At 40.3% G+C, this 11,094-nt stretch overlaps 2 protein-coding genes across 2 annotated transcripts; both read left to right on the top strand.

Annotated features, from left to right (window-relative positions):
• Positions 1-455: 455 nt before the first annotated feature.
• anapc16 (anaphase promoting complex subunit 16) lies at positions 456-2,555 on the top strand. The gene is made up of 4 exons (XM_061755592.1): positions 456-604; positions 807-951; positions 1,918-1,992; positions 2,084-2,555. The coding sequence occupies exons 2-4, from the start codon at positions 810-812 to the stop codon at positions 2,191-2,193; spliced, it is 327 nt and encodes a 108-aa protein (XP_061611576.1). The 5' UTR covers positions 456-604; positions 807-809; the 3' UTR covers positions 2,194-2,555.
• A 5,594-nt stretch (positions 2,556-8,149) lies between these two features.
• Positions 8,150-10,588, top strand: ddit4 (DNA-damage-inducible transcript 4). The gene is made up of 3 exons (XM_061755590.1): positions 8,150-8,306; positions 9,062-9,224; positions 9,798-10,588. Exons 2-3 carry the CDS (start codon positions 9,065-9,067, stop codon positions 10,268-10,270), a joined length of 633 nt encoding a protein of 210 aa, XP_061611574.1. The 5' UTR covers positions 8,150-8,306; positions 9,062-9,064; the 3' UTR covers positions 10,271-10,588.
• Positions 10,589-11,094: the final 506 nt, after the last annotated feature.

Below are 11,094 nucleotides of genomic sequence, written 5' to 3'. Positions count from 1 at the left end.
GTCAACGTAGCCGCCATATTGCATGTGTCAAACCGTAGCGATACGTGAAGTTGCCTCATTCATTTGCAGTTTGAATATGTCGACCGTTTTACACTCGTAAAAAATATTGATGGTTATAAATATGTACTTATAAATATGTACTTTTTCTTATGTTTGCACAGTTGTTAAAGCTACCAATGTACATCGGAATAAAAGTCACATACGTTGTTTTTGGTGCCTATGTGTTTCCCAAATATGGTGGCGTGTTTGTGTGTGAATGGGTGAATGAGAGGCATTAATTTGTGCACTTTAGGTTGTCGCTTTGTGATGCTCTTGGGTACCCCGGCAACAAATCTATGTATATTTGATGTCTATGAGTGCAACTCGTGTGCATCCCTTGGTTTTCCGTTGAGGCTCCTTTTAGTAAATCTGTAAGTAAAGTGGAGGGTTAATTTTGCCTTACGTTCTCCAATCCACGTATTTGTAAGGTCTATAGTTAAGTCTTTGCCGTAAAACGGCCGGCTTTGTCGTAAAATGCAGAGGAAGTATTTTTGATGTAAACAAAACAGCAGCGTCAGCTGTGCGCATTGACGTCAAAGTTTGCAGGTTATCACGCGCATTGACGGTAAATTAGATTAGAACGTGATCAAATTGCGATGTTTGGCGAGGTGTCAGCGTATTACTCGATTGGCCGCTTCGCTTGCGGGAGTGATAATGGCTAGCACGAGCTAACCTTAGTGTTTACACGAGCCCCGTTGCCTAACTAGTAATGTTGGATACAAATGTAGTTTATGTGACAAGTGCGTGTTTTTCCAAATGTTGCACAGGCAATGGCGGCGTCTTCTTCGTCCTCCTCGGCCGGAGGCGTTAGCGGCAGCTCGGTGACCGGTTCGGGTTTCAGCGCCTCGGAGCTCATTCCCCCAAGGAAGGTCCTGTACACTTACCCCAAAGGAGCCGGTGAAATGATGGAAGGTATGTGTCGAAATATTGTTCCCATGCGCAGTAGGATGTATGTTTCGAAGACAAATCCGGATTTACACAGATTTCAAGGGATTAACAAAATGATTAATTTCATGATCAAGATGGTCAGTGTGTGCTGTTTAATCACTCTGTTGGATGTGTGCCTTTAAGGGGCGTGGCCCAATCAGTGACGCCACTAGCCGGAGTGGGGATATTTCAGCGTGAGCTGTGGCCGACAGCAGCTCCTTCCGAGTGTTCTCATATTGTATTTGCATTTTTTTTGTCCTATTCAATAAACTTCTGACGCTGAATCGGCAACTGTGGCTCTCCTTGCCCACATGCGCGGGCATTGCACTACCTGCAGGTTTTTTTGTTTTTTTTTTCCCACTTCACTCGAGCGGCGGTGTATCCGGAGCTTGCTCGCAACACCAAAACAAAAAATTGACCAAGCATTGGCTTGTACCTGGAAGTTGTGGCACTAATAGGAAAGTAGTAATTGGTATTTTTATGGGTTGCAAAGTGGCGACGTACAGGCAAAATAATTAACATTTAAACGTTCAACAATTTGACATCATCAAATGAGACGTCGAATGGTACAGCTCAGATGGATTATTTTCTGTTGCCAGATCTCTCACGCGCTTCGTGTGGAGTTGTACAGCTGAGGCAAGGCGACCTCGGCAAAATATTTGTGGCTTGGAAACACAAACCTCAGGTCAAAAGATTCCAATGTGGATAAATCCCTGCATTAGTGATTGTACTTTTGTGAACTAGCTCCTCTGTTCGCAGCCATGTTGTTAGTCTAAGTAGTGCACATCAGCGGTTATGCAGTGTGAACCACGGAAGCTCCTAAAAAAAAATGTTTTTCGTCCTGACAAATAAACTTGCCCAGCCCTACTCTGAGGTTTTATTTGCAGCCAGTATTAAATGTCGCCCGCACATGCAGCAGTTTCCCTAACACTCTTGTGCTCCCCTTGACAGACGGCTCAGACAGGTTTCTATGCGAGTCGGTATTCAGCTACCAAGTGGCATCGGCACTGAAGCAGGTCAAACACGGTAAGAGAGAAAAAAAACAAAAAAAAAAGGGACTACCTATATAATATATTTATATTTTTTTGCTGATTGTTGAGTATCAATCTTCCAACAGATCAACAAGTGTCCCGCATGGAGAAGCTGGCGAGTCTGGTGGAGGAGCTGGAAGCGGACGAGTGGCGATACAAGCCCATCGAACAGCTCCTGGGATTCACGCCGTCGTAAACAAAAGCACACGCAGACGTCTTTTTTTTTGTTTTTTTTTTAAAACAGGGATTTTTTTTCTTTAGCTAATAAACAGACTTGGCTAAAGTACTTATACTCTGTACTTAACAGATTCACTGCCATTGACGGCTTTAGAAGTCAAATGTCCATGTTAACTGGGAAGGCTGGCAGCGGTAAGTAGAACTACATGTAAGGAGAGAGAAAAAAAAAAAAGACTGGGAAAAGTAGAAGTACTAATTCAACTCATATACTTGCAGTAAGTAAAAATAAAAGTACAGACTGAAATGTACAAAAGTAAAAATGATTTTTTTTTACTGTCAATTACATACAATAAATGGAAGAAAACTCATCTGCACACAAAATAGTTTCCCTCTTTTATTAACTTGCATAGTGCTCATACTGAGAAGAAAAAAAGTCCTCTTACATGTCATATTTTTTTTTTTTTTTTTTAACCAAGAGCTCACTAGCATTGGCTTGTTTTTTATGCAAACATATTCCTGCCAATGTCAAACAATTCTAGCATTGGGTAGGAAATAATTTCCTTCTCCGAATCTTTTGCCTTGTCTTTAATGCTCCTTGGCTCATGCCGCTACATGTTTTTATAAAGTACAATATAATAGTGCTATTTTCCTCATTAACAACACATTACAAAAAATATGTTTTTTGGGGTTGAGGCTGGAACAGATTAATGGCATTTCCATTCATTTATTGGGGAAATATGATTTGAGAAACCAGTGTTTTGCCTTAAGAGTACAGTCGGACCAAAATAAAATGTTATCTCAAAGCACCGTTGTACTTAATTTCAGTAACAAAGTATTTGTACTTAGTTACTTCCCACCAATAAATGATGTGAAAGGGTGACACAGAAGCAGTCACAAACAACCCATTTATGCGTGTAATTAAAAAGTCGTAGGTTCTACGTGTCAGCCGCTGTTTGTTTTTCTCCACAAAACTGCGCTCGTTCACACACAAACTTGTAGTTGAACAAACAGTGATGTCACACGTCACGCCCCTAAGTATCAGCGGGCGTGCTGTGTTGACAGCGAGCAAACACGTTGTTTTGTTCCCCCAAGTGAATGAGCGTGTGAGTGTTTTTTTTTTTTTTTTTTTTTTTTTTAATTCGCTGCGAGTAGGGTGTGAAGTGTACAGAATGTACTGTCGCGGTTGGGGTAGGACAGTCCAGCCGCTTTGCAAACGCACGCCTGTGGACGCAGTTGGAATTTTATCCTAGGAAGCAGTTCAAAAGTTTGACGTGCTCGACCGCACTTTCTAAGAACTCCGGTGTCAGGAACTCAAAGCTTACCAATAAAAGTTCATAGCGGGTACTCAAGTTTGGGTTCTTGGTCTGACTGTGACGTAGGAATACGTACAGAGAGAGTTGTTTGTTACATGAATCACAGTGCAGAGAAAACCTAAAAATGTCCCATCAGAAAAAATATATAAATTCTAAAAAAAAATATATATATAATGTATAATATTGAAATGTATTTAACAGCAAATAATGTGGAATCTGAGAAAAAAAAACATTTTAATTTATATGATAAAGAAATTAAAGCAATTGTGTGTACAATGGTTAAAAACAATAAAGAATTGTCATACTGTATATGAGGAAAAATAAATGACATAAAATGTTTTATTTCAAAATGTTAAAACATTTGTGTGTATGTAGTTATTTATTTCTACTATACATAATTTACAGTTGATATAAAAAGTCTACACACCCCTGTTCAAATGCCAGGTTAAAATGAGATCAATATAAATAATTTCAAAACTGTTTCCATCATTATCATGACCTATAACCTGTACTCAGTCAACTCAAATGAAGAAAAAAAAAATATTTTCGAAAGGTGAAGTAAAATGAACTGGAATAATGGGGTTGCACAAGTGTGCACATCCGCTGACGACTGGGATGTGGCTGTGTTCAGAATGAACCAATCACATTTAAACTCATGTTAAATGGAGAGTCTGTGCACACCTACCACCATTTTGAGTGTATCTCCAAATGAAGTTCAGATGTTCTAGTAGGCTTTTCTTGACATTATTTTTTCTTTCTGAAGGTTTTGTGCTAACACTGACTGGTATTTGGAACTGTTCACAATTCCCTCCGCCTTTTCAGCCCCCAGGTCAAGCTGAAGAAAAACAGCTCCAAAGCATGATTCTGCAAAAACTGTGCCTTATTTTAGGTATTGTGTTCTTATAGTGATAATCAGTGTTGTGTTCATGGCAAACATACCTTTTGGAATTGTGGCCAAAAAGTATAACCCTGGTTTAATCAGAACATTTTTTCCACATGCGTTTGGGAGATTTCAGGTGTATTTGTGCAAACTGTCAAAATGTAGCCAGGGTTGCTATGTTTTTCTTGGTAAGATAAGGTTTCTGTCTTGCAACCCTACCCCATAGCCCAGACATATGAAGAAGATGGGAGATTGTCACACGTGCTGAACAGCCAGTACTTGCCAGACAGCAGGCAGCTCCTTCAATGCTGTGTCGGCCTCTTGGCAGCCTCGCTGACCAGTTTGCTTCTCATCTTTTCATCTATTTTGGAGGGAAATTCAGTTCTTGGTCATATCACGGTTGTGCCATACTTTCTCCACTTGATGATGACGGAATATTTAATTCCTTGGAAATTCATTTGCACCATTCTCATTGATACGTTTGAACAATGAGACCCCTCTGATGCGGTGGAAGCGCTCTACCGGCCGTTGCTTGTGCTGTATGATGTGACTACAAAAATGTCGGGAAAATCCTACTAGAACATCTGAACTTCCTTTGGGGTTAATTAGAGGAACTCTAAACGGCGGTAGGTGTGTGCTGACTACCATTTAAGATGACTTTGAATGTTAAATAATAATGGGCAACCACATTATGTCAGTTCAAAAGATTTTTTTGTTTTTTCAATTGAGTCATACAGGTTATAGATCATATTAATGGTGGAAAATGTTTTGAAATGTCTCTTTTTTTATATCACTAAAACCTGGCATTTGAACAGGGGTGTGCAGACTTTATATCCACTGTACATAATATCCATCCATTTTCTGAGCCGCTTCTCCTCACTAGGGTCGCGGGTGTACATAATATGTAATGTAAAATATGATAAATACAGTGCAGTAAATGCACATAATATATTTAAATCCCTATGTAAATAAATTTGTAGAAAAATAATGTACACAACATACGATCATGTCAACATTAAATTCTAAAAAATAAATGAAGTGCAAATATAAAAGCAATCACGCAAATAGAAAGAAAATAAATTCAAATGTAGAATCTAATTTTTAAAAAAGCTACAATTAAACAACATACAGCAATTCGCCCTCCATTGCAGGGATTAATAAGCGCAAACCGTGATATAGAAATACTCTAGCCATGTTTTTATAGCATTTATAGCACTTCTTTTTGTTTTTGCCTTTAAACACACTTTTAAAGCAATACAAACATATTCAAACTTATATATTGAGAGACAGCAAGAATCGACAGAAACAAAAATATTGTACAAACAGTTCAAAAATGTTGAGTAACAACTATACACTTAACCCAAAAGAAAATCGGCGAAATAGCGGAACCGTGAAGTGTGAACCGGGATATAGCGGGGGACTACTGAAGGGACTACTAAAATACATCTGAATGATAAATGCAGTCAAGGAGTGCAAATATAAATGCAAGCATGTAAAGTAACAAAACAAATGTAGAATCCAAGCTACAAATAAAAAAATATATATATAAACTATCCATCCATCCATTTTCAACACCGCTTATCCTGGTTAGGGTCGCGGGACACTGGAGCCTATCCCAGCTGACTTCGGGCAAAAGGCGGACTACACCCTGAACTGGTCGCCAGTCAGTCACAGGGCACATATAGACACGGACAACCATTCGCACTCACATTCACACCGCCACTGAGTGGGACTGAACCCACGCTGCCTGCACCAAAGTCAGGCGAGTGTACCACTACACTATCAGTGACTATATGAACTATATATATTTTTTAAAATATATAAATATATACTTTATATAATAACGCAATGATTAAAAAACCAAATGTTTAAAAACAGTCAAACAGAAAAGCCATAATCTTGAGTGAAGAAGTATAAGAAAGCAGAGTACCCAAAAAAAAAAGATATAAAGAAATACGACCACCAATTCTAGGAAAAGATTGACCTACATTTTCTTGGGGGGTCGCCAATAGGCCCCGCCACACACTGTAAGACGTGGGCCAGCCCCCCTCGCTCCCTATTGGAACACAGTGTGCTTTGCGGTGTTTGTCTTGTTTAGACAGCCACTCCCACTCACGTGTAACCGCCGAAGTACTGCTCCCAACTTCCTCACACACAAACAACTTCCTCTTTTGCAACCTAACGCCGTGCATGCACAACTTTCATCTCACCTATCCCGGCTGACCCGAGACTGGTCACCAGTCAATCACAGGGCACATATAGACAAACAAGCATTCCCACTCACATTCACACCGATGGACAATTTCAAGTCTTCAATGAATCGAACATGCATGTTTTCGGAACCTGGGACGATGCAAACTCCCCAAAGGAAGGCCGAGACTCAAAACCTCAGAAATGTGAGGCGGGCATGCAAACCACTTGACCGTTGTGCTACCCCGTGCGCAATTCATCACAAACAAATCAGCTGCGAGTGTCATCTTTATGGCATCGAGGAGCAGCAAAACATGTTTTTTTTGTTTTTTTTTTACCAATCAGCTGATGGCTGATGCAACGTCATTGGTACACATTGACGGAGAACATCCTGTCTCGTAGAATACAGACAGACAGATGAAACTGAAAATCTGTTGCTATGCATAATATCTACGAATAATCATTTCTAATTCCCCTTGAAACCTAGAAATAATAACAATAATACATTGTAAACGTGTGCATATTACAAAAAACAGATACACACTATACAGCAAATAACAACATACACATATTCAAATACACTAATAGAAGCGAGCATAAGAAATAATATTGTACCACTGTCTTTGGATTGGTATCGTGTAGCATTTAACTTTATGTTTGACAAAATTCCGAATGATTTCATTGATAAAGGTCACTACACTATTATATTTTAATGTTGGTCATGATGGTTTTACTTGTATTTTTTTTTAGGTGGTACTTGGTGTAAAAAGTTGGAGAATCGCTACACTAGTCCGTCGAGGTCTACTGAGTAATAATGTCAGAGCGCCATTATAGGCTACCTTCATTTTCTGCAGGCGGATTTATTATTACTTGACTGCTCACACTGCATTGAAGTAGAAGTACAGATACCTGTAACCAATTTGTACTTAGTTACTTCCCACCGCTGGTATAGAGTAGAGTGCAACTATGTGCAACTTTACACCATCTGTATGTAGAATGTTTAATAAATGTATATACAACACTTCTAATGTCACATTTGAACGGCTGCAAATTGAGATGTCTGGGTAATATAAATGTATATTGTACTTATGCTCATGTGCATCATGAACACAAATAAAGTGCGACGTCGTGGATATTTGTTCATCCAGAGCGTTTAATTGTCATTTTACGGAGATGCTTGCTTGCTGCTCCTGCTGCTGCTGCTGCTGCTGCAGTGTTGTTTTCGAGGCTCTGCAGCAGAAAAAAATGTGATGTAATGCTTTAGGAGCAAAACAGGTGATGTCATACCTTTGCAGCCAAACAGAATATGCGACCAGCTTAACCAGATAGCGACTTTTAGTCATTTAATGTTCCCCCTCGCTTGAATATAAAACAAAATATTTTTTTAATATATGCTCCCAACAAGCCCGGGCAAGTCTCTGTACATTTCCACAGCAGCGGGGGTCTGCTTTTCAACATTAGCCCCCCTTTTTTTTCTTCTTTTTTGTTCACTGCTGGCGTGTTACCAGGCAAGCTCGAGCTCGGGGGCGTGGCCGACGTGCCTCGTCTTTTTGATTGGCTGGCTGGTCGGACGAAAGGGCGTGGCCTGAGAGCCACTATATAAACATTGTTGCGGGGGATGCCGGAGCAGCAGAGCTTTTCGACAGCTGCTCGACGAGTACACGAGAGACGCAGGAAGTTGTCCGATGGTTGCTTTTTGCAGACAATAAAGCTTCGAATCACTGACATTTTTTGCTTTTGTCGTTAAAGGTAAGGACTTCGATACTGACATTTGATGACACTTTGTCCGGAAAGTCACTGTGCATTTTTCTAATTCCTGTTTCTTTTTACTGTATAGCTCTAAAAAAAAAATTAAGAGACCACTCCAAGATGATCAGTTAATCTGGTTTTGCAATTGAAAGCTCTATGTTGGTTGAAACAACTGACAACATAATTCCCAAATTCCACGTTGTCATTTAGAGCGTTTATTGATAGAAAATGAAAAATGATCAAAATACCCCAAAAGGTCCAATTTGTTGATTTATTTTTTTCCCTTCCCCAGAGCTGTATATTTCGCATTTTATTCATTTGCACTGTACCCCCCGTTTCCTATCATGTCTGTTAATAAAAAATATGTTAAGTGCACAATGACTCCACGGTGACTTTCCGAACACTGTAGGAGAGAGAGAAAAAAAAAAAGGAAAAGTACGAAGGCCCAGACATGACATGGGGGGAAGGGGAAATTAAATTGTGGAATGATATTTATGAAATGATCATTATTGTAATTCACTTGTATTTTTGTGTGCATATTACTTTGCAGCCACAATTACCCATGACTACAATTTAGTATTTCATGGCCACAAATAAGCATTTTGTTAGCTTGTTATATCTATATTCTGGCCACAAGTCTCGAGGGCTCCGTACAAAAATGATGTACTTTGTGCTCAAGTTTCTTTGTTAAGCCTCTCTGCAAAGTCAACAGTCTTCTCATCACCTTGTTTTGTCGCCCTCTTTCTTTGACACAGACGATGCATTCGAGTTCCGCAAGCGTGCAAACTGGCAGCTCGCCCCCGTCTCCGGTGGACAGCAGCCCCAGGAGGCTGTCATGGGGCAATCTGGTGCAAAAGCTGACCGACAGCATGGAGTCCAGGTCCAACAACAGCAGCAGGAGCGACCTTTCGGACTCCGGTGGGTAAAACACGTGTTTGGCAACTGGGCCTTCAGGGGGGGCGTAATCGATTTCATCAACCTTAATACCACTACTATCACATCAGAATTATAGAAACTATCAATACTATATTAAAAAAATAAAAAAAAAAAAAAAAACAATATAACAGCAAAGCTGTTCCATGTACATCAACTGCAGCAGTTCAGAATCAACAATTATCTAATAACATGAAAAGAACATTTAAAAAAAGAATGTTATTAATGCATGCAAATCGCTACAGACCTATTTTGTTACTTTACGTTGCTCCGACCAACCAGTCAGAAGACTGAAAAATGCGTCCCTCTGAGGCAAATTTGAAATGTGATTGGTCAAAGAAATAGTCCCATTGCTAATCTAGTTTAAGTTGCATTGGTTAGCACGACTGAGTCTAAAGGCCCTGGACAAATTAGATGGACATGCTGAAGTCAAATACCAAATGAGAACACTCGCAAAGGTGCTGCTGTAGGCCACAACACGCTCCCAGACGCTCACACGCAAACGAGCCCGCCAACCTGACTGAGTTGTAATCGTCGTGATCCTTCCGATCCCAACAGTGTCCGAGGTGTCTGAGGAGGACCTCTTCTACGACCCCACGGAGGCGGCCATCCTGAAGGAGGTGGTGCAGCTGATCGAGCGCAGCCTACGCGAGGCCAAGGACTCGACGTGCGCCCTGCGCTGCGCCAAGCTCCTCATCCCCGACCGCCTCCTGGAGCGCATCGGGGGCGAGCTCCTGCACCTGGCGGCCAGCGAGCCGTGCGGCCTGCGCGGCGCCCTGGTGGACCTGTGCGTGGAGCGGGGGCCGCAGTGCGAGAGCGTGGCGCAGCTCTCCGCGGACCCCTACCTGGTGCCCACCTTTCAGCTGACTCTGGTGCTGAGGCTGGAGTCCGGCGGGCTGTGGCCTAAGATCCAAGGACTTTTTAGCTCCAGATCGCCGGCGGGGAGGCGAGCTATCAAGCTGAGCACCGGATTCCGCGTCATTAAGAAGAAACTGTACTGTTCCGAGGAGCTGCTGATTGAGGAATGTTGAAGATGACTGTAACCTAACAATGAATGATGTCACTATGGTACAAGCGAAGCATTCTCAAGCAAGTGTGTACCTCAGTTTCTATGGAAACCGCCCAAATGGCAGCTACAGCTATACGGTTATGAGACGGAAACAAACACAAAAAAAAAAACTACATCATTTGACATAACAGCTTCTAGTCAAACGTCATTCCATACCTGTGTGGACAATTATTTATTTGATATTCAAATACTCATATGACATTGCACTTTGTTTGCACGTTTTGTTTTGCTTTTGTATTTTCACAGCCGCAAAAAATAAATAAATTATTTTTTTAACAAATTGAGTCCTGGTGGTTTTTCCTGCAAAGTATCAATGGTTTTGGAGAGAGAGAGAGACACACTTATGATGTAGGGTTTATTTTTATTTTTTTAATATTCCGTCCTTTATGAGGCACTGAGTGCATATATATATTTAGAATTTAAAAATTTAATATTTCAGGCACATATGCCATGTAAAAAACAAAAGAAAAAAAAGGTCATTTTGCTGAATGTATGAATGTCTTATTTTTTAATTCATTTAAATTGTGTCATTCACTGAAATAAAAAGACAAATAATACATGTATTTTCATATACTGTGTATATGTATGTATACATATACACAGTATATGTACATACATACAGTATATACACACACATATATATATATATATAGAGCGAGAGAGAGCACTCATTGAAGCATTTTGATATGTATTTACAAATTATAAATATGAAAACTAAGTAATAGTTTAGGCACATACCATATAAAACAAAACCAAATGAAGTCATTTTGGTGAATGTATGAATGA

Source organism: Phyllopteryx taeniolatus, chromosome 19 (genome assembly GCF_024500385.1).
Source record: "Phyllopteryx taeniolatus isolate TA_2022b chromosome 19, UOR_Ptae_1.2, whole genome shotgun sequence".
NCBI lineage: Eukaryota > Metazoa > Chordata > Actinopteri > Syngnathiformes > Syngnathidae > Phyllopteryx > Phyllopteryx taeniolatus.
Note: the sequence above shows the minus strand (reverse complement) of the source record. Positions and strands in the feature narration are given on the sequence as shown.